This window comes from Cherax quadricarinatus, unplaced genomic scaffold, assembly GCF_038502225.1.
Source record: "Cherax quadricarinatus isolate ZL_2023a unplaced genomic scaffold, ASM3850222v1 Contig2065, whole genome shotgun sequence".
NCBI lineage: Eukaryota > Metazoa > Arthropoda > Malacostraca > Decapoda > Parastacidae > Cherax > Cherax quadricarinatus.
Genome location: NW_027197091.1, coordinates 4,364 through 28,690, shown reverse-complemented (window position 1 = coordinate 28,690; position 24,327 = coordinate 4,364). Strand labels below are relative to the sequence as shown.

Below are 24,327 nucleotides of genomic sequence, written 5' to 3'. Positions count from 1 at the left end.
AGCTATGATTCCAAAAAACCAAAACCACTTTCATTTAGTGGCTTACACTCAGTATGTAAACAACAAATTCTTCTTTACCTTCAAAGCATAAGCAGCATAAGATGCCAAAGAAGTTGGCATCCATCGCATAATATTACGAAACCGTTGATTATCACTCTTTGCAGGATTAAGATGATAAACAACTGGCTCCAAGACACTATCCCGAAGAGTGCACATATATCTGTTGAATTATACAAAATATATATATGCTGTATATATAAAAACAGGGTGGCTAAAATGCCGGGAGCAAGGGGCTAGTAACCCCTTCTCCTGTATATATTACTAAATTTAAAAGGAGAAACTTTCGTTTTTCCTGTTTGGGCCACCCCGCCTCAGTGGAATATGGCCGGCGCATTGAAAGAAGATATAAAAACAGGCTCAAGTGATAACCAGCAACACTGAACAAGGAAACTTATTTACCACTGCCAGACTCTACATAATATTTTTAGACCCTCTGTGATATCCCACCAAAGCATGCCAACTCAAGGAAAACAAACATGTATCAAATGCACTATTTAACTGCACTTCAAGAAGGGCATCATCATCTTGATCAAATGTCGACAAAATGCACCTGAAGGTCCCTTTCCCAGGACAGACACTGTACTTCCCAACTTTCATAACTTAAGTTTAGCTTGCTGTGTTTCTCATATTACTTTACTCATCTTCTACAAGCACTTAAAATCCTATAGGCCATACACAAATAACCAGCACATAGAAGAGAGGAGCTTAGGACGATGTTTCCGAAACGTCGTCGTAAGCTCCTCTCTTCTATGTGCAGGTTATTTGTGTATCGTTCCAGTCACGGTATTGTGCCTTTTTTTTATTATTTCCTATAGGCCACTTGTCTCTCAGTCTAAAATACTCATTTCTGTTTTCAATGAACTGGTTGTATCCCACCAAGGCAAGATGACCTAAAAAGAAAAATTTCTGTCAGTTCTCATGACATGACACGCATGGCTTATGGAGGAAGAATTCTTCTCCACTACCTATCATACCTATCCCAATTAATGACCCCAATAGCTCTAGTCTGACCTGGAATGCTGTATTAATTCCTCATTTTTTCAGCTCAAATAGTGAATACCAGAATGATCTATGCTCATTTTCATTTATACCCATTTCTGTTACATAGCATTTATCCACTTTAAATTCCATCATTCATCTCTTATCCCACTTAATTTTTTATAGTCATTTATATACAGTAGGTTAAAAACATTATGAGAGCATATACTGACCCCACTAATGACATTACTGTATCTCATGTTGATATTCTGAATCATCTCATTAACTGCATTTTTCTTGCAAATACAGAATCTCTCATCTACTTCAAAAGTTTGCATTTTTATGCCTCTAATGTTTTGAAGTTTTCCAATAAGTCTCTCAAGAGAGACCCTATCAAAAGCCTTAAAATCTAAATATATGCAATATGTGCATCATTAGTATTAGTCAGAGGACTGAAGAGGGGTTGTTGAGGTGGTTTGGTCATTTAGAGAGAAGGGATCAAAGTAGAATGATATGGAGTGTATATAAATATGTAGGGAAAGGAAGGCAGGGTCGGGGTTGTCCTCGTAAAGGTTGGAGGGAGGGGGTAAAGAAGGTTTTTGTGGGCGAGGGGTTTGGGCTTCCAGCAAGTGTGCACGAGTGTGTTAGATAAGAGTGAATGGAAACGAATGGTTTTTGGGACCTGACGAGCTGTTGGAGTGTGAGCAGGGTAATATTTTGTGAGGGGATTCAGGGAAACCGGTTATTTTTATATAGCCGGACTTGAGTACTGGAAGTGAGAAGTACAATGTCTGCACTTTAAAGGAGGGGTTTGTTTCTAAACTTACAGGTAGTAGGTTGGTAAACCAGCAACTGCCCAGGGAGGTACTACTGTCCTGCCAAGTGAGTGTGAAACGAAAGCCTGCAATTGTTTTACATGATGGTAGGATTGCTGGTGTCCTTTTTTTTCTGTCTCATAAACATGCAAGATTTCAGGTATGTCTTGCTACTTCTACTTACACTTAGGACACACTACATATACATGTACAAGCATATATATACACACCCCTCTGGGTTTTCTTCTATTTTCTTTCTAGTTCTTATTCTTGTTCATTTCCTCTTATCTCCATGGGGAAGTGGAACAGAATTCTTCCTCCGTAAGCCATGCGTGTTGTAAGAGGCGACTAAAATGCCGGGAGCAAGGGGCTAGTAACCCCTACTCCTGTATATATTACTAAATATACAAGGAGAAACTTTTGTTTCTCCTTTTGGGCCACCCCGCCTCGGTGGGATACGGCCGGTGTGTTGAAAGAAAGAAGAATGTACATGACACAAACCTTAGAGATGACACTAGGGTGTTTGTAGCACGTATAACTGGGTCAGAGTAGCCTGGGCGCTCCTCAGGATGGAAGGCCATGAAGGGATTGTAGTTCAGCACTACAGGTACGCGATCACTCAGATACATATCAAACCAGGGGTCCGAGATGTAGCTTGTGTGTTTGTTTGCCTGACGATACAATTTCTCTATTAATTATGTGAACAGACAATGAAAGATAACATAACATGTATTTATTCTAATTATTGCCAGTAAAAGCTATTAAAAGTCTGTATAAAATAAGTAAAATAAAGATGAACTCAAAGAATTCAGGGGCAAATCAGTTAATATTTTTCTCCACTGCAACTTAGCTTTATCAACATCTTCACCTGTTTTAACATTTTTCCCCTTATCCTCTAATATTTCATCATCTCTTATGCAACACACCTTATTCAGTGTAGGGTTATTCTATTCCAGTCTATTATCTATACTTTTCTTCCAACTGAAAAGGGGTAGACCAAACACACTGCAGCCTCTCTCCCTCTCTTATCCCACTTGTATACTATTTTTAAATTGTATACTTTGAGCTGGAGTGCACAGCTTCTTGCCCTCTACAAAGGCGAATTATTATTATTCATTGGCTCTTCAAGCTGATTTCTCTAACCGGGTCTACATCTCTATTCACTCTAACATCCTCTCCCACCTAATGCTTCCACTGCCTGTAATCTGTAATAAAATAAATATTATAAATAATATAAATAAGTAATGTACACTGGCCATAATGTGCACTTATTATTCTGACCACACAGTAAACTATTCTGCAACTATTCCATCTTTTGACAGCTTAATACTGCATGTCCACCGTGTTTTGATTTCCCATTCTTGTATACAGTATACCCCTCTCATAATCCATGGGTTACATTCAATTGAATAACCAGGTTCTAATGTCGAGGAGTAAGCACATAAAGGTGTTACCCTGCATGCCAAATAAAAATCACTTTAAATTCATTCTATAATGTAAATATGATAATGCACAATACTGAAATTTTGTGGATGCCTGATATTATTACATACAAATATAATAAACATTCTCTTCAAACTTTTCTACAAATGTTTTATATAAATTAAACATTTATAAGATACAAAATTTGGAATGAAATACAGTGGTACCCTGAGTTTTGCCCATAATTTGTTCCAGAAGGCTGTTCGAGTGCCGTTACCGAATGAATTTGTTCCCATAAGGAATAATGTAATAATACACTTACATAATTATTTGAGCTGGGAGCTGTATGAAACTCAGGGTACCACTGTAGATAAGAAAAATAATGTTCAGTGACCATGACTTGCTCTCACCTGGCAAGAATGGTGGGAAGCTGAAAGGTTCACAGCCACCCACAAGCAGACTGAACAAATGTATGACATTTACTACCAAATTTCATGTTAATTACTTTATTTTAAATTTAGAGTACATACATGATATCAAGATTCTTTTGTGCCACCAAAATATTTGGTTGTACGTTTTAATTGCATTGTGGAAAAGCATATACAGTGGACCCTCGACTAACGCTATTAATCCGTTCCTGAGAGCTCATCGTTAGTCAGAATAATCGTTAGTCAAGTTAATTTTCCCCATAAGAAATAATGGAAATCAAATTAATCCGTGCAAGACACCCAAAAGTATTGAAAAAAAAAAATTTTAACACATGAAATATTAATTTTAATACACACAAACTGAAGAAGACATGCACAGTTACATGACACTTACCTTTATTGAAGATCTGGTGATGATTGATGGGATGGGAAGAGGGGAGTGTGTTGATGGTCTTAGTGTTTAGAAGGGGAATCCCCTTCCATTAGGACTTGAGGTGGCAAGTCCTTTTTCGGGGTTACTTCCCTTCTTCTTTTAATGCCACTAGGACCAGCTTGAGAGTCACTGGACCTCTGTCGCACAACATATCTGCCCATAGAGGCCTGTACCTCCCGTTCCTTTATGACATTCCTAAAGTGTTTCACAACATTGTCAGTGTCACCATTAAACACTTGTTCAGGTTTCAGTCCTTCACTGTCTATGTACTCCTTGAATTCCTGCACATATTTTTCAGCTGCTTTTTGGTCCAAACTGGCAGCCTCACCATGCCTTATCACACTATGTATGCCACTACGATTCTTAAATCTCTCAAACCAACCTTTGCTGGCCTTAAATTCACTCACATCACCACTAGTTGCTGGCATTTTTCTAATTAAATCGTCATGCAACTTCCTAGCCTTTTCACATATGATCGCTTGAGAGATGCTATCTCCTGCTATCTGTTTTTCGTTTATCCATACCAATAACAGTCTCTCAACATCTTCTATCACTTGCGATCTCAGTTTCGAAAACATAGTTGCACCTTTGGCAAGAACAGCTTCCTTGATTGCCGTTTTCTTGGCCACAATAGTAGCGATGGTTGATTGGGGTTTTGTGTACAGCCTGGCCAGCTCGGAGACATGCACTCCACTTTCATACTTAGCAATGATCTCTTTCTTCATATCCATAGTAATTCTCACCCTTTTTGCTGTAGGGTTGGCACTAGAAGCTTTCTTGGGGCCCATGGTGACTTATTTTGCAGGTGCAATCACTAAAAAGGCTGTGATAATATGAAATGTTCCGATTGTATGCTTGGAAGCGACCGCGGTGGCTGGCTGGCTTGTAAACACTGGCCAGAAGTGGACGCGTCTCAGACGGAACGAATAGTGTTGGTCGAGTTTTTTAGCGCTAATCGAGGCAAAATTTTTGCGATAAAATGTATCGCTAGTCAGATTTATCGTTAATCGATGCCATCGCTGGTCGAGGGTCCACTGTATTATCGATGGTATTATTATCAAAACTATAATTTTGCTTATAACAAGGGGCTTTTATAGTACATGTCATTGATGTCAGCTAAAAATGTATAACTTGTACACCAAAAGGAACTTTTTTTTTTTTTTTAACAAGTACCAAGGCAGAGTGACCCAAAAAGAAAGAAAATCCCAAAAAGAAAATACTTTCATCATCATTCAACACTTTCACCTCACTCACACATAGTCACTGTTTTTGCAGAGGTGCTCAGAATACAACAGTTTAGAAGCATATACATATAAAGATACACAACATATCCCTCCAAACTGCCAATATCCCAAACCCCTCCTTTAAAGTGCAGGCATTGTACTTCCCATTTCCAGGACTCAAGTCCGGCTATATAAAAATAACCGGTTTCCCTGAATCCCTTCACTAAATATTACCCTGCTCACACTCCAACAGATCGTCAGGTCCCAAATACCATTCGTCTCCATTCACTCCTATCTAACACGCTCACGCACGCTTGCTGGAAGTCCAAGCCCCTCGCCCACAAAACCTCCTTTACCCCCTCCCTCCAACCTTTTCAAGGACGATCCCTACCCCGCCTTCCTTCCCCTACAGATTTATACGCTCTCCATGTCATTCTACTTTGATCCATTCTCTCTAAATGACCAAACCACCTCCAGTGATTACCTCATCTTCTGTACATAGTTCTACTGTCTTCAAGTTATGTCCTGGAATTTGTATTGATAAAGCCACTGGATGGCGAAACGTCTACAATAAAGATACCCAGATGTTGCACATGTGTCTTACTCTCATCTTGTCGGTATTATATACCATTCGTACACAACATGAACGTTTTGTGTTATTTCAGGTCGGTTGCAGTACATGTCACTGTTCTGTGAACTAAGTCCTTAGACAAAATAATACCTTAGGGGAATTTATGGTTCTGGCAGCCAGATTAGAAGGATAAAACCAGAAAATCATATTTGAGTTGTAGACTTACAGGTACCTGAGAGAGTACAGTATTCCCAAAATAATTAAATAATTTAAACCTTATCCTTTTGTTTCAGTTGAGCATGTAAATCCATCCCTGATCCTTCTTTGAACTGGTCAACAGCACGTTTTGTAGCACTATACTCTTCATCACTTAATAAGGCTTTCTGTGATCGTAAATAACGAGTACATGTCTTGTCCAAATCTGAAAAAAATGCACCAAATTAAGCATTCTTCTAATAATATGCATTGCATAGGATAATTATCATTATTTTTATTAGCAAGCACTAAACCCTTAATATTGTAAGAAATATTTCATATGAAATATACTGAAATATATTATGCTATGATACTGGAATTAGCACCATAGGAATACATCTAGTATGAAATGGCTATTGGGGATAAATGAGTATAATACAACACAGAATAATTAGAAAATGGATGATCCTTCAAAGGACTGCTGTACTGAATATGTAAAGAAAAAGAAAGAAACGTGAATTTTATAATAAAAAATACATGACACAAGTAAATAAGCTAAAAAAAATTAAGGCACTGCAAATACAGTGGTTGAGCATGCTTAGAAGGAAAGTGTAAGTGAGCAAGGTGTAAGCCAGGATGGTGTAAGCCATTAAGGTGTAAGCAGGAAGTTGTGAGTTTGGTAAGTGAAAGATATTCAAACCACCAATGTAAGCAGAAAAGCACTGTAAACCCATTACATTCACAGAGACAACCCCCAATAAAATGCAGAGATCAATATTCAGCATTACTATTATTATCATAGGGAATGGAATGAATATAATCATAGGAAATGGAAGGTAATCAGATAGTGAAGGAGGAGGACGTGACAAGTCCTGAAATTAAAAGCTCTTTACTAGCATCAAGGTATCTTCCTTGAAGGATAAACTCTTAATAAATGAAGGATCTGCTTAAAGTTTCAGGTCACTGCAAACAGGCATTTTCAAGTAAGCCAGAATTTAATTGTAGAAAAAAAACAGAAAATTATAAAATATGCATCAGACCCATAAGGCATATATGCTAATCAAACAACAAATTTATTTACAAAGATAATACATATGTACAGCATAAGAGATTTCATAATTTAAGGATACATACATACAGGTAAAGCTCATAGTTATGCAAAGCAAGTCAAGCAGACTAAATATTAAACAAACCCCCCAAAAATTGATAGAACAGTTAAGGTTTATATAAATAACTGCAGTGTAAAATAATTAAGGTGCATGATCATGATTGCTCAAAACATAATTTCTCGAGAAAATTTTACAAACTCACCTGGTATAGGCAGTCGCAATAAGGACTTCTGAAAATGCATTGTTGGTATTTTTGATCTGTGAATGTATCGATAGTCATCTTGGACACTAGAAGTGTATCTAAGTGAAAAAAAAAAGAGAAAAAAATAAGATGTGATAAATTGTAAATTTTTGCTATGGATCAAGAATTCTGGGAAACCCTGAACAATAAAATATGGTAAAACCTCGATTTAACAAACTTCAATCTAATAGACTTGGAAATATGGAACAAAATATGGGTTCAACTGATTTGGAAACAAAGGACAAGGTCTGTTATTGCTATGATCATGGTAAAACAATCTCATCTCTATCCACCAAAATTGCCATTGCCAAAATGGCCAATGCATTAAAAACTTCATACTGTATCACATCAATGATATCACACAAGTGTGAGGTGTATGCTGTGTAGGTGTAAATTTATCCATTTTGTTGAACAAACTGGGATGACTGGGGTACTGGTTTCCATGCAATAACTTGAGAATGCCTCTTCTGATCAGTTTCAAATTTTGAATAAATGTGTATCTTAACAGAAGGTTCAGATTTGTTTTTATGCTACGTAAGTGCCAACTTGTCAATTTTATTTACAAAATTGGGTGGTGATGTTGTATACAGCATTCTGGAATGATCGGAGATTGGGTTAATTGATACATGGGATAGTTCTCTCAGATCATGTGCCTACCAGAACACACATTCTGTACTGTAGTGATAATGCAAAGGGGAAATAACCTGCTTGACTTAGTTATGGCAAACAATGAATCCCTTGTTAATAATTTAGAAATTTCAGAGGAACTGGGTGCTAGCAACCACAAATCAATTACATTTAGCATTGAATGGAAGTACGATAGTAGCGATAACTCAGTAACAGTCCCAGATTTTCGCTTAGCAGATTACGATGGGCTTAGAGAACACTTATCATCTGTTGACTGGGGTAACGAAGAGAGCTATCAATATGACAGTTTTCTGAACACTATACATGCTGCTCAAAGAGCATTTATCCCATATAAAGAAATTAGATCAAATAGAAATGACCCAAAATGGATGAATAATAGGCTCAAATATCTACTAGGGCATAAGAAAGGAATTTATAGGTGTATCAAAAGAGGTGAGGGTCATCTTATGAATCAGTATATTGACATTAAGAGGGACATTAAAAGGGGGATAAGAAAAGCTAAAAGGGACTATGAAATTAAAGTTGCTAGGGATTCTAAAACTAACCCAAAAAGTTTTTTCCAGGTCTATAGAACAAAAGTTAGAGATAAGATAGGTCCCCTTAAAAATAACTATGGGCACCTTACTGACAAAGAGAATGAAATGTGCTTGATTTTAAATAATTATTTTCTCTCAGTTTTTACACAGGAAGACACTAACAATATTCCAGTAATTAATTTTTACAGTGGGCTAGAAGAAGATAAATTATGTAACATCACAGTCACTAGTGAGATGGTTGTGAGGCAGATAGACAGACTGAAGCAAAATAAGTAGCCGGGTCCTGATGAGGTTTTTTCAAGGGTTCTTAAGGAATGCAAAATGGAACTCTGTGAACCATTAACTAATATTTTTAATTTATCTCTTCAAACAGGTGTAGTGTCTGATATGTGGAAGATGGCTAATGTAACTCCTATTTTTAAAACAGGGGACAAGTCGTTACCGTCAAATTACCGCCCAATAAGCCTGACCTCAATTGTAGGCAAATTACTAGAGTCAATTATAGCTGAGATTATAAGAAGCCATCTCGATAAGCATAGCTTGATTAATGATACTCAGCATGGATTCACAAGAGGCCGGTCTTGTCTAACTAATTTATTAACTTTCTTCAGTAAAGCTTTTGAGGCTGTTGACCACAATAAAGAATTTGATATTATTTACTTAGATTTTAGTAAGGCTTTTGATAGAGTTCCGCACCATAGACTGTTAAAGAAAGTGGCAGCTCATGGCATTGGGGGAAAAGTGCTCTCGTGGATCGAGTCATGGCTCACTGACAGGAAGCAGAGAGTGTCCATAAATGGGGTTAAATCCGAGTGGGGATCTGTAACAAGTGGCGTTCCACAGGGATCAGTCTTGGGCCCGTTGTTGTTTATAATATATATCAATGATCTTGATGAAGGAATTATTAGTGATATGAGCAAATTCGCCGATGACACAAAGATAGGTAGGATAATTGATTCAAACGTAGATGTTAGGGAACTTCAGGAGGATTTAAACAAACTCTATTCTTGGTCAGAAAAGTGGCAGATGCAGTTCAATGTAGATAAATGCAAGGTTCTGAAGCTTGGGAGTGCCCATAACCCTAGTACTTATAAATTAAATGATGTAGAACTTAGCCATACAGATTGCGAAAAGGACTTGGGGGTTATGGTGAGCAGCAACCTTAAACCAAGACAGCAATGCCTAAGCGTACGTAATAAGGCAAATAGATTACTGGGATTTATATCAAGAAGTGTAAGCAACAGAAGTCCAGAGGTCATACTGCAGCTTTATACATCATTAGTAAGGCCTCACCTAGATTATGCAGCTCAGTTCTGGTCTCCGTATTACAAAATGGACATAAATTCGTTAGAAAACATTCAGCGTAGGATGACTAAATTAATACATAGCATCAGAAATCTTCCTTATGAAGAAAGATTGAAGACTCTTAAGTTACATTCACTTGTTAGACGAAGAATGAGGGGAGACCTGATCGAAGTGTATAAGTGGAAGATAGGTATTAATAAAGGGGATATTAATAAGGTCTTGAGGATGTCTCTCCAAGAGAGAACCCGCAGTAATGGATTTAAATTAGATAAGTTTAGATTTAGAAAGGACATAGGAAAGTATTGGTTTGGAAATAGGGTAGTTGATGAGTGGAACAGTCTACCTAGTTGGGTTATTGAGGCTGGGACTTTGGGTAGTTTCAAATCTAGGTTGGATAAGTACATGAGTGGGAGGGGTTGGATTTGAGTGGGACTTTCACATCAGAGCTTATTTCTTGGGTGGCATTGAAAATTGGGTTGGGCAAATGTTTCGTTAGTGGGATGAATTGTAAAGGACCTGCCTAGTATGGGCCAGCAGGCCTCCTGCAGTGTTCCTCAAGATTCTTTCTTATGTTCTTATGTTCTTATGAGGGTGCTTTACAACATACAAAATATTTAGCCACATCAATAAAGATTCTCCTTGGGAAAGTGGAACAAAATTCTTCCTCCATAAGACATATGTGTTGTAAGAGGTAACCAAAATGCTGGGAGGAAAGAGCTAGTAACCCCTTCTCCTGTATACATTACTAAATTTAAAAAGAGAAACTTATTTTTCTTTTTGGGTCACCCTGCCTCGGTGGGATATGGCCAGTATGATGAAAAAAATAAGGATAAAAACAAGCTATTCTTAAGGGTTGGAACAAGGATAAGAATATACAGGAGGGCCCTGCTTTACAGTACTTCACTTCACAGCATTTTGCTAATGCAGCAGTTTTCAAAAATACCCATTCTTCACTTATTCAGACTTCCTACAATAAATATGTTCACTCACTATAAGGTAAGGATGAAAATATTTTAAGGTAAGTAATGTGTGTATACTGTATATGCATTTTTTATGCCTAGCTCTATTACTTACTTAATATATGATAGTGTAAACATATTATCAGGCTTTTATTTGCATTTGAAAGTGAAAAAAACTGTTTCACTTAACGGCGATTTTCTGTATGCAGCAGCAGCCTGGAGCCTAACCTGCTTTATAAGCAGGGCCTGACTCTACAAGTAAAAAGTGAACAATTAAATATGCCAGAAAAAATGAGAAGAAACTTCTTCCAAGTGAGAGTACAGTAATAAGTGCATAAAGTCCCCAGGTGAGGAAGTAAGACAAGCAAACTGCAAACACAGGTTCAAGCATAGCTATGACAAAAAAAATCCCTGAGACTAGGGGAAGAGGAAGGGGAAAAATTAAGATAAGAGTTAATTCTCCAAACTCATACAGGCAACTGTAGGGTACTTACATAGAGGTTGTGTGAAGCCCTCGCACCACACTGCCTTTCACAGTTTTTAGAATCTGTGAAGGATTTAATGAGATCATTTTAATACACTTTTCCTTATAAATAGGATTTCAATATCAAAATTAAATTACTGTTCTCCAACTTTGTTACACTCTAAATCTGCAAATTTAAGGGTCTCCCACAAATAATTTTAATTATTCACAGACTGGCACAAATATGGAAAATTTGATGAAAAATCAAATTTTATTTAGTTAAACACTTTTTTTTATTTATTATCACACTGGCCGATTCCCACCAAGGCAGGGTGGCCCGAAAAAGAAAAACTTTCACCATCATTCACTCCATCACTGTCTTGCCAGAAGGGTGCTTTACACTACAGTTTTTAAACTGCAACATTAACACCCCTCCTTCAGAGTGCAGGCACTGTACTTCCCATCTCCAGGACTCAAGTCCGGCCTGCCGGTTTCCCTGAATCCCTTCATAAATGTTACTTTGCTCACACTCCAACAGCACGTCAAGTATTAAAAACCATTTGTCTCCATTCACTCCTATCAAACACGCTCATGCATGCCTGCTGGAAGTCCAAGCCAATCGCACACAAAACCTCCTTTACCCCCCTCCCTCCAACCTTTCCTAGGCCGACCCCTACCCCGCCTTATACAAATGACAATATTTTAAATATTCATTTCAATTAATACTTTTTATGAATGGAACTATGAGAGGATTGAATTTACAGTACAGCTGAGTACAGTACAGTATTTAGATTTTAAGAAGGCATTTGACAGAATTCCTTATGAAAGGCTAATCAGGAAATCACAAAGCATAGGATGAATATAAGGCAAAATATTCCAGAGGATAAGAGATTTCTGGACTGAAAGGAAAATGTGAACAGTAATAAAAGGTACAATCCTTTCACAAGGTAATGTCACCAGAGAAGAGATTTTTACCAAATTCATGTGTCTAATCGCTATACTGTAAATGGTTACTAGGTTACTAGGTTACTAGGTCCTCTCTCTCCCTTCTCCATGAGTTGTATCATACCTCGTCTCAAAACCATGCATGGTCTCTGCCTCCACTACATCATAAATGCTTCCAGGTGATGCAAAATTCCTATGCAAGATATGCAAGACCTGAACACATTGTGAAAGTGGAGTGATAATGATAGGTGGAATTTAATTGCATCAGATAAGGAATGATCCAAGGAAAGGAAAAACTAAGTTCAATTCCTCAGACTGTATCAAGAAACTTCCTTTGAGGAACTGAAATGAAGAGAAATGATCAAATGCTTCCTCAAAACATATCTAGTCTAAATTACGTATAATTTTTACTGGCATTACTCAAATTATAATCTTACCTGCTTTAACTGCACCTTAATGATTTTGCTGTGAGTCAGCAACATTTTAGCTGATACAGTAGAAGATATGTATAATGAAGTTCTGTAAATTAGAAGACAGAAATTAAAATCAAATAAGCTAAAATAAAATAGGTTTATAATTGAATGACACAAAATAACTTATAGATGTACTGTAAGTTTTTATTTAGGTTTCATACTTTGTTACAATGGTCCTCTATAGTAATTTATGGAGAAATTAACCTAAGATCATCCAGTAAAGTTGAACAACGTAACTAATTAAGGTGTCATGACAAAACATTATCATATTTAGGGGGAAACTGTAATCCCGTATATATTACAGCATCTGGGAAATAGGAAGCAATCAGATTTGATCTGAGGAAGAAGGCAAATCCAATTCCTTGGATCACAAGCCTCTTACCAGCATCAAGAAACCTCCCTCGAGGGGCTTGACAAAAGAATAGAAGTAGAAGTGTTGAGAGTGATCAGTGCAAAAGGAAGTGTGTGAGGCTTCATGTGACATTTTGAACAGTGATAACGTATCAACACCAAAAAAAACCTCCCTTATGGGAGGAAAGCACATAATAATAATGTTTATGTATCACACATGATGATTCTTGATTCTATGTGCCCATTGGTAAGTTCAGATGTGAGACATAGGGAGGGGGGGTTGTTCCTCAAAGACCCCAATGGAAATAAGTCACCTTGACTTTATTTTAGTTGTCTTAGGTAATCTACACATATGCTGCTATATATGATAATTTATGTAACTGTATTTATGTGTACCTGTACCTAAATAAACTTACTATAGCTTGAGCAACCTCCTGTAAATAGTAAGTAATTTTTATCTACGTCTTATACACAACCTCAAACTTACATTAGCTGTACAGAATAAATTATGAAGAATTTAACCTAGGATAACCTCTTACATTGTGTCTTATTTAGAGAACACACCTTAAGCAAGTTTATTTATGTACGGATACATACACACAATTTTAGATGATTACAACTGTCTTCCATAGCAACATGTGTAAATTAACTAAGTTTATTCAGGTACAGGTACACATAAATAGTTACATAAATTATCATACATAGCAGCGTATGTGTAGATTACCTAGGATAACTAAAAAAACTCAAGATAACTTATTTCCATTCGGGTCTTTGAGGGACAACCCCCCAGAAATCTAAGGTAACTTATTTCCATTAGGGTCCTCATAAAACCCCAGATGAAAGTAAATCCTCCTGAGGAATTATAGAAATAACCTAGATTAAGTCATAATAAACTATCAGTGGCCCGGTGGCCTGGTGGCTAAAACTCCCGCTTCACACACGGAGGGCCCGGTTCGATTCCCGGCGGGTGGAAATTCCGACACGTTTCCTTACACCTATTGTCCTGTTCACCTAGCAGCAAATAGGTACCTGGGTGTTAGTCGACTGGTGTGGGTCGCATCCTGGGGGACAAGATTAAGGACCCCAATGGAAATAAGTTAGACAGTCCTCGATGACGCACTGACTTTCTTGGGTTATCCTGGGTGGCTAACCCTCCGGGGTTAAAAATCCGAACAAAATCTTATCTCTTATCATTCAGCATTAAGTGAGTTGTTAATCAGACTAAGGGTTGACAACCTAAATTATTTTTTTATGACCGAGACTCAAAATTTGGTTAATTAAAAGTTTCTGATATTATCCTAACATCACAAGACGTTGAAAAATAAATAAATGACATGCCCATGCACTCTGCCCCAGGTCCAGACTCATGGAACTTCGTGTTCATGAAGAACTGCAAGAAGCCCCTGTCATGTGCATGAAGTATTCTATGGAGAGGAAGCATGGACAAGGGGGTCAACCCAACACTCACTAAAAACAACAGACATAACCCCACTCCACATTATTATTATTATAATCAAAAAGAAGCGCTAAGCCACAAGGGCTATACAGCGCTGCACCCCACTCCACAAAGGTGGCAGTAATTGCAAAGAATTACAGACCAATAGCACTAACGTCCCACATCATAAAAATCTTTGAAAGGGTTCTAAGAAGCATGAACGCCAACCATTTAGATATTTAACCCATCAGTTGCATAACAATTCAATTCAATTCAAGTTTATTCTCTATAAGGGTTACAATGTGGGGTTTACAGGTTTTGGGTATTGTGTGGTTTACATGTTATAAAATACTAATTACAGAGGGGGCCACTAGGACACCTAGCATGGCTAGGCATTTCGAGCAGACTTAGATTAATTCTTAACATTAAATCCTTACAGATTATGGTATTAAGGCTAAGTGACTACATCATAATTTGTGAGTTTAGCAATGTGAATGCTTTTGTTTTGGCACAATACAAGGTGTCTATATTGGAGTATCATAGGCAAACTTATGACTAGTTAGGATTTATTATTTTAAGATTAAGATTAGTATTTCTGGGTTTATAGTCAGTGGGTGAGTGAGTGTAATTGTGAACCACCAGGTGGTTATCATGTAGTTAGTTGTCGGGGTGGATCAGGGAGATAAGATGTTTTCTAACTGTAGTTTTGAAAGTGATGAATGTGTCTGCAGTTCTAGAGTTTTCAGGTAGGGTGTTCCAGATTTTAGGTCCTTTGAAATACATTGAATTTTTGTAAAGGTTTAGTCGAACACGGGGAATGTCATAGAGATGTTTGTGTCTGGTGTTATGCCTGTGGATCCTGTCACAACTATCAAGAAAGCGTTTTAGGTCAAGGTTAATATTGGAATTTAAGGTCCTGTAGATATAGATTGCACAGTAGTAAGTGTGGATGTTCTGAACAGGGAGTAAGTTTAGATCTATGAAGAGTGGGGGGGGGGGTGTTGCCAGGGATGGGATTTAGTGATTATTCTTACTGCGGCTTTTTGTTGGGTTATTATTGGCTTTAGGTGTGTTGCTGCAGTTGAACCCCAAGCACAGATAGCATAGGTGAGGTATGGATATATAAGTGAATGGTATAGTGTGAGAAGGGCAGTTTGCGGCACGTAGTATCGTATCTTGGAGAGGATCCCCACCGTTTTGGATACTTTTTTTGTTATGTGTTGGATATGGGTGCTGAAATTTAGGTTGTTGTCGAGGTATAGGCCAAGGAATTTGCCCTCATTATGTCTGGCAATTAGAGTGTTGTCGATCTTAATGTTAAGTTGCGCAACACCTGCTCTGCTACCAAACATAATATAGTAGGTTTTGCCAGTGTTAAGTGTAAGTTTATTGGCTGTCATCCAAGTCGATATTTTGAGCAGCTCCTCGTTAACAATGGTGTTGAGGGTGGCAAGATTAGGGTGGGAGATGACATAAGTCGTGTCGTCAGCAAAGAGAATGGGTTTCAGGTGTTGGGATATGTTTGGAAGATCATTGATGTAAATGAGGAAGAGCAGGGGTCCAAGGACACTTCCCTGCGGAACTCCAGTATCAAGTGGCCGTATTGATGAGGCTGTGTCTTTAATGGTGACATACTGATACCTATTAGAAAGGTAGGATTTAAAATATGCAAGCGCATGGCCTCTTATACCATAGTGGTCAAGTTTGTGGAGTAGGATGCCGTGGTCTACTGTGTCAAACGCTTTTCTTAGGTCAATAAAAATTCCTAGCGGATATTCCTTATTTTCCAATGCTGTGTAAAGCAGGTCTAGCATTTTTATAATTGCATCATTAGTGCTTTTATTTTTCCTGAATCCAAATTGGCAGGGGATGAGTATGTTTTGTGTGCGAAAGGACATGGGCCGCTCGCTTGTACAATAATGGTGGGACGTGAGACAGATTCCCCGAGTTATTTTTAAGTGACTTTATGATCGTAGAGCCTACTAGACTGGAGAATACACTAGACCTCATATTCACTAACAATGATGATCTGATAAGAAATGTCACCATATCAAAAACAATATACTCAGATCACAACATAATTGAGGTTCAGACATGTATGCGAGGAGCCCCAGACCGACAAAATGAGACTAGTCACGAGGGAGCATTCACCAAATTCAACTTCAATAACAAAAACATAAAGTGGGACCAAGTAAACCAAGTCCTAACCGATATAAGCTGGGAAGATATACTAAGCAACACAGACCCCAACTTATGCCTAGAACAGATTAACTCGGTGGCACTCGATGTATGCACAAGGCTTATTCCTCTAAGAAAAAGGAGGAGTAGATGTAAAATAGAAAGAGACAGGCGCTCCCTTTACAGGCGACGGAAAAGAATAACAGAGCGGCTAAAAGAGGTCAATATATCTGAAATGCGCAGGGAGACACTGGTCAGAGAAATAGCAAGCATCGAACTTAAGCTAAAAGAATCCTTTAGGAGTCAGGAATCGCGGGAAGAACTAAAAGCCATAAATGAAATCGAAAGAAACCCAAAGTATTTCTTCTCCTATGCCAAATCAAAATCGAGAACAACGTCCAGTATTGGGCCCCTACTTAAACAAGATGGGTCCTACACAGATGACAGCAAGGAAATGAGTGAGCTACTCAAGTCCCAATATGACTCAGTTTTTAGCAAGCCGCTAACCAGACTGAGAGTCGAAGATCAAAATGAATTTTTTATGAGAGAGCCACAAAATTTGATTAACACAAGCCTATCCGATGTTATCCTGACGCCAAATGACTTCGAACAGGCGATAAATGACATGCCCATGCACTCTGCCCCAGGGCCAGACTCATGGAACTCTGTGTTCATCAAGAACTGCAAGAAGCCCCTATCACGAGCCTTTTCCATCCTATGGAGAGGGAGCATGGACACGGGGGTCGTCCCTCAGTTACTAAAAACAACAGACATAGCCCCACTCCACAAAGGGGGCAGTAAAGCAACAGCAAAGAACTACAGACCAATAGCACTAACATCCCATATCATAAAAATCTTTGAAAGGGTCCTAAGAAGCAAGATCACCACCCATCTAGAAACCCATCAGTTACACAACCCAGGGCAACATGGGTTTAGAACAGGTCGCTCCTGTCTGTCTCAACTACTGGATCACTACGACAAGGTCCTAAATGCACTAGAAGACAAAAAGAATGCAGATGTAATATATACAGACTTTGCAAAAGCCTTCGACAAGTGTGACCATGGCGTAATAGCGCACAAAATGCGCGCTAAAGGAATAACAGGAAAAGTCGGTCGATGGATCTATAATTTCCTCACTAACAGAACACAGAGAGTAGTCGTCAACAGAGTAAAGTCCGAGGCAGCTACGGTGAAAAGCTCTGTTCCACAAGGCACAGTACTAGCTCCCATCTTGTTCCTCATCCTCATATCCGACATAGACAAGGATGTCAGCCACAGCACCGTGTCTTCCTTTGCAGATGACACCCGAATCTGCATGACAGTGTCTTCCATTGCAGACACTGCAAGGCTCCAGGCGGACATCAACCAAATCTTTCAGTGGGCTGCAGAAAACAATATGAAGTTCAACGATGAGAAATTTCAATTACTCAGATATGGTAAACATGAGGAAATTAAATCTTCATCAGAGTACAAAACAAATTCTGGCCACAAAATAGAGCGAAACACCAACGTCAAAGACCTGGGAGTGATTATGTCGGAGGATCTCACCTTCAAGGACCATAACATTGTATCAATCGCATCTGCTAGAAAAATGACAGGATGGATAATGAGAACCTTCAAAACTAGGGAGGCCAAGCCCATGATGACACTCTTCAGGTCACTTGTTCTATCTAGGCTGGAATATTGCTGCACTCTAACAGCACCTTTCAAGGCAGGTGAAATTGCCGACCTAGAAAATGTACAGAGAACTTTCACGGCGCGCATAACGGAGATAAAACACCTCAATTACTGGGAGCGCTTGAGGTTTCTAAACCTGTATTCCCTGGAACGCAGGAGGGAGAGATACATGATTATATACACCTGGAAAATCCTAGAGGGACTAGTACCGAACTTGCACACGAAAATCACTCACTACGAAAGCAAAAGACTTGGCAGACGATGCACCATCCCCCCAATGAAAAGCAGGGGTGTCACTAGCACGTTAAGAGACCATACAATAAGTGTCAGGGGCCCGAGACTGTTCAACTGCCTCCCAGCACACATAAGGGGGATTACCAACAGACCCCTGGCAGTCTTCAAGCTGGCACTGGACAAGCACCTAAAGTCAGTTCCTGATCAGCCGGGCTGTGGCTCGTACGTTGGTTTGCGTGCAGCCAGCAGCAACAGCCTGGTTGATCAGGCGCTGATCCACCAGGAGGCCTGGTCACAGACCGGGCCGCGGGGGCGTTGACCCCCGAAACTCTCTCCAGGTAAACTCCAGGTAGGTAGTCCCCGGCACGGGCATTGGTACGTGGGATTTTACTGGCAAGATTAGATCCTATGTTTGAGAAGTCGTTTTCTTGTTAGCTGTATAAGTGGGATGCAGTGGTGTTTTATGAGGTTTAGTTAGAACAATATTCTTGGTTTTTTTTCAGTTTGTGTGTCCCCAGAATCTGGGAAAGTGTTTTCCAGGTCTTTTTTATATCTCCTCTTGTGTCAGTGAATCTGCTGGAGTAGTACAGTTGTTTGGCTTTCTTTATTAATTTGGTGAGAACTGTTGAATATTGTTTAAGAATATCTTTGTGTATTAAGCCCTGTCTATATTGCTTTTCATATTGGTGTTTCTTATCAATGGATTTCAGAATGCTGCTGGTTGGCCATGGGCAACCAAGCCATTTATTCGTGATCTGTTTCGTTTTTATAGGGCAATGTTTGTTGTATAGTTTAAGTATTTTGTTAAGAAAAATGTCTGTCCAATCGTCAATACCAAAAGGTTTCGACAAGTACGGATGGATCTATAACTTTCTAACAAATAGAACACAAAGAGTAATAGTAAGTAAAGTAAAGTCTGAGTTGGCTACAGTGAAAAGCTCGGTTCCACAAGGCACTGTACTTGCCCCCATCCTGTTCCTTATCCTAATATCTGCCACACACAGAGATGTAATCAACAGCACCGTGTCTTCCTTTGTGAATGACACCCAAATTTGCATGATGATGTCATCCATCAAAGACACTGAAAGACTAAGTGGACAGCAGTCAAAGGTTTAGATGGGCTGTGGAAAACATGAAGTTCATTGAAATTTCAATTACTCTGATATGGGAAAACTGGAGGAAATCAAAATTGTATTGGAGTATAAAACAAATTCCAATCACACAACAGAACGAAAAACTAATGTGAAAGACCTGGGAGTGATGTCAGAGGATCTCACTTTCAAAAATCACAACAGTGTTTCTATCACATCTGATAAGAAAATAATATGATGGATAATGAGAACCTTCAAAACTAGGTATGTCAGGCCCATGATGGTTCCCTTCAAATCGCTTTTTCTCTCTAAACTGGGAATATTGCTGTACATAACAGCCCCTTTCTTGGCAGGCAAAATTGCAGACTTGGAGAATGTACAGAGAACTTCCACGGCATGCATAAATACAATAAAACACCTAAACTACTGGGAATGGTTGAAGTCACTTGATTTATATTCCATGGAACACAGGCGAGAAAGATACATGATAATATACACTTGGAAAATCCTAGAGGGACTAGTCCCAAATTTGCACACGAAAATCACTACTTATGAAAACAAAAGACTGAGCAGGAGATGCAACATCCCTCCAAATGAAAAACAGGGGTGCCATGAGTATGCTAAGAAACAACACAATAAGTGTCAAGGGGCCCAAGATGTTCAACTGCCTCCCAGCATACATATACCTGGAGTTTACCTGGAGAGAGTTTCGGGGGTCAACGCCCCCGCGGCCCGGTCTGTGACCAGGCCTCCTGGTGGATCAGCGCCTGATCAACCAGGCTGTTGCTGCTGGCTGCACGCAAACCAACGTACGAGCCACAGCCCGGCTGATCAGGAACTGACTTTAGGTGCTTGTCCAGTGCCAGCTTGAAGACTGCCAGGGGTCTGTTGGTAATCCCCCTTATGTGTGCTGGGAGGCAGTTGAACAGTCTCGGGCCCCTGACACTTATTGTATGGTCTCTTAACGTGCTAGTGACACCCCTGCTTTTCATTGGGGGGATGGTGCATCGTCTGCCAAGTCTTTTGCTTTCGTAGTGAGTGATTTTCGTGTGCAAGTTCGGTACTAGTCCCTCTAGGATTTTCCAGGTGTATATAATCATGTATCTCTCCCTCCTGCGTTCCAGGGAATACAGGTTTAGAAACCTCAAGCGCTCCCAGTAATTGAGGTGTTTTATCTCCGTTATGCGCGCCGTGAAAGTTCTCTGTACATTTTCTAGGTCGGCAATTTCACCTGCCTTGAAAGGTGCTGTTAGAGTGCAGCAATATTCCAGCCTAGATAGAACAAGTGACCTGAAGAGTGTCATCATGGGCTTGGCCTCCCTAGTTTTGAAGGTTCTCATTATCCATCCTGTCATTTTTCTAGCAGATGCGATTGATACAATGTTATGGTCCTTGAAGGTGAGATCCTCCGACATAATCACTCCCAGGTCTTTGACGTTGGTGTTTCGCTCTATTTTGTGGCCAGAATTTGTTTTGTACTCTGATGAAGATTTAATTTCCTCATGTTTACCATATCTGAGTAATTGAAATTTCTCATCGTTGAACTTCATATTGTTTTCTGCAGCCCACTGAAAGATTTGGTTGATGTCCGCCTGGAGCCTTGCAGTGTCTGCAATGGAAGACACTGTCATGCAGATTCGGGTGTCATCTGCAAAGGAAGACACGGTGCTGTGGCTGACATCCTTGTCTATGTCGGATATGAGGATGAGGAACAAGATGGGAGCTAGTACTGTGCCTTGTGGAACAGAGCTTTTCACCGTAGCTGCCTCGGACTTTACTCTGTTGACGACTACTCTCTGTGTTCTGTTAGTGAGGAAATTATAGATCCATCGACCGACTTTTCCTGTTATTCCTTTAGCGCGCATTTTGTGCGCTATTACGCCATGGTCACACTTGTCGAAGGCTTTTGCAAAGTCTGTATATATTACATCTGCATTCTTTTTGTCTTCTAGTGCATTTAGGACCTTGTCGTAGTGATCCAGTAGTTGAGACAGACAGGAGCGACCTGTTCTAAACCCATGTTGCCCTGGGTTGTGTAACTGATGGGTTTCTAGATGGGTGGTGATCTTGCTTCTTAGGACCCTTTCAAAGATTTTTATGATATGGGATGTTAGTGCTATTGGTCTGTAGTTCTTTGCTGTTGCTTTACTGCCCCCTTTGTGGAGTGGGGCTATGTCTGTTGTTTTTAGTAACTGAGGGACGACCCCCGTGTCCATGCTCCCTCTCCATAGGATGGAAAAGGCTCGTGATAGGGGCTTCTTGCAGTTCTTGATGAACACAGAGTTCCATGAGTCTGGCCCTGGGGCAGAGTGCATGGGCATGTCATTTATCGCCTGTTCGAAGTCATTTGGCGTCAGGATAACATCGGATAGGCTTGTGTTAATCAAATTTTGTGGCTCTCTCATAAAAAATTCATTTTGATCTTCGACTCTCAGTCTGGTTAGCGGCTTGCTAAAAACTGAGTCATATTGGGACTTGAGTAGCTCACTCATTTCCTTGCTGTCATCTGTGTAGGACCCATCTTGTTTAAGTAGGGGCCCAATACTGGGCGTTGTTCTCGATTTTGATTTGGCATAGGAGAAGAAATACTTTGGGTTTCTTTCGATTTCATTTATAGCTTTTAGTTCTTCCCGCGATTCCTGACTCCTAAAGGATTCTTTTAGCTTAAGTTCGATGCTTGCTATTTCTCTGACCAGTGTCTCCCTGCGCATTTCAGATATATTGACCTCTTTTAGCCGCTCTGTTATTCTTTTCCGTCGCCTGTAAAGGGAGCGCCTGTCTCTTTCTATTTTACATCTACTCCTCCTTTTTCTTAGAGGAATAAGCCTTGTGCATACATCGAGTGCCACCGAGTTAATCTGTTCTAGGCATAAGTTTGGGTCTGTGTTGCTTAGTATATCTTCCCAGCTTATATCGGTTAGGACTTGGTTTACTTGGTCCCACTTTATGTTTTTGTTATTGAAGTTGAATTTGGTGAATGCTCCCTCGTGACTAGTCTCATTTTGTCGGTCTGGGGCTCCTCGCATACATGTCTGAACCTCAATTATGTTGTGATCTGAGTATATTGTTTTTGATATGGTGACATTTCTTATCAGATCATCATTGTTAGTGAATATGAGGTCTAGTGTATTCTCCAGTCTAGTAGGCTCTATTATTTGCTGGTTTAAATTGAATTTTGTGCAGAGATTTAAAAGCTCGTGTGAGTGTGAGTTTTCATCAGAGCTGCCTCCTGGTGTTATTACTGCAACAATATTATTTGCTATATTCCTCCATTTTAGGTGCCTTAAGTTGAAATCCCCCAGGAGCAAGATGTTGGGTGCAGGAGCTGGAAGATTTTCCAGACAGTGGTCAATTTTTAACAGCTGTTCCTGGAATTGCTGGGATGTTGCATCCGGAGGCTTGTAGACTACCACAATGACTAGGTTTTGGTTCTCGACCTTTACTGCTAAAACTTCCACTACGTCATTTGAGGCATTAAGCAGTTCTGTGCAAACAAGTGACTCTGCAATGTACAGGCCAACCCCCCCCCCCCTGTTACATAGACAAGTAGGAATTTGGGACACCTAGGTCGCAAAAAATGTCCCCCTTCGATACCTACCACTGTCATAACCACAAGTTGCTCTGGACCTATTAATTAAATGAAATATACATACACCAGGAATACTGGTAAATATATAAATTTGTGAACTGTATATTAAAAATAATAAATGGTTATATATATACACAATTACATAACAGAAGGAAAATGTATCTTAATATCACTCACCAATTTGACTGGAGATTAATGTGTATCATACTCAGAAAACCTCACTCTAACTAAATCTATGAAAATAATGCTGGCCAGAATTACACACAAATCTAGAGAGCTTATCTGAGGTTCCTGGAGCTGTATTGTCCAGTCGTCTGATATCTCAAGAGTAAGTAAGTAAGTAAGTAAGTTTATTCAGGTATACACAAATACAGTTACATAGAATTATCATACATAGCAGCATATGTGTAGAGAACCTAGGATAACCCAAAAAAGTCAGACAGAGTGACTTATTTCCATTGGGGTCCTTTTACCTTATTATTATAATATAAAGGTTATAATATTTTCTTATTATTCTACAATGAAGATAACATCTTATTATCATACTAAAAAGACTATACTCATTAAGACTACTACACGAGGGTCATTAAGACTATCTACAATACGAGGGTCATTACTAGGAATAAGGTAAAATTTACACGTATGTTAGCTAAAAAATAGAAAATCATTCCCCTCCCTTTCTGTAGCTACATTCATCAGACACCTTTTGGCACTCTTCTTGAACTGGTTCATGCTATGACTGGCTTTGACATGTGCGGGTAGTCTGTTCCATTCCTTTATTGCTGTACAATAAAAGGTGTTTGAAGCCTGGCCACTGACTGTGGGTACTACAAAGTTGTGCTCTCTCCCCCTAGTACTATGATTGCTTTGGTTCCCAACCTTGACAAAATTGACAGCAAGATATTCTGGACACTGTTTGTGAGCAATTTTATAAACATGATTTAGCTTCAGTTGTTTTACTCTGTCTT

The 24,327-nt window shown here is 39.3% G+C and overlaps 1 protein-coding gene across 1 annotated transcript in view; it reads right to left on the bottom strand.

The window, feature by feature from the left end:
- Window positions 1–12,846, bottom strand: part of LOC138851779 (carnitine O-palmitoyltransferase 2, mitochondrial-like) — a 28,857-nt gene extending 16,011 nt beyond the window's left edge. Inside the window, exons 1-6 of the mRNA XM_070081251.1 lie at window positions 12,769–12,846; window positions 11,418–11,470; window positions 7,437–7,534; window positions 6,206–6,351; window positions 2,355–2,524; window positions 62–220 (exon numbers count right to left, since the gene is read on the bottom strand). Coding sequence (XP_069937352.1) covers window positions 62–220; window positions 2,355–2,524; window positions 6,206–6,351; window positions 7,437–7,534; window positions 11,418–11,470; window positions 12,769–12,813 — 671 coding nt within the window. The 5' untranslated portion in view covers window positions 12,814–12,846. The remainder of the gene's footprint in view (window positions 1–61; window positions 221–2,354; window positions 2,525–6,205; window positions 6,352–7,436; window positions 7,535–11,417; window positions 11,471–12,768) is intronic.
- Between the last annotated feature and the right edge of the window lie 11,481 nt (window positions 12,847–24,327).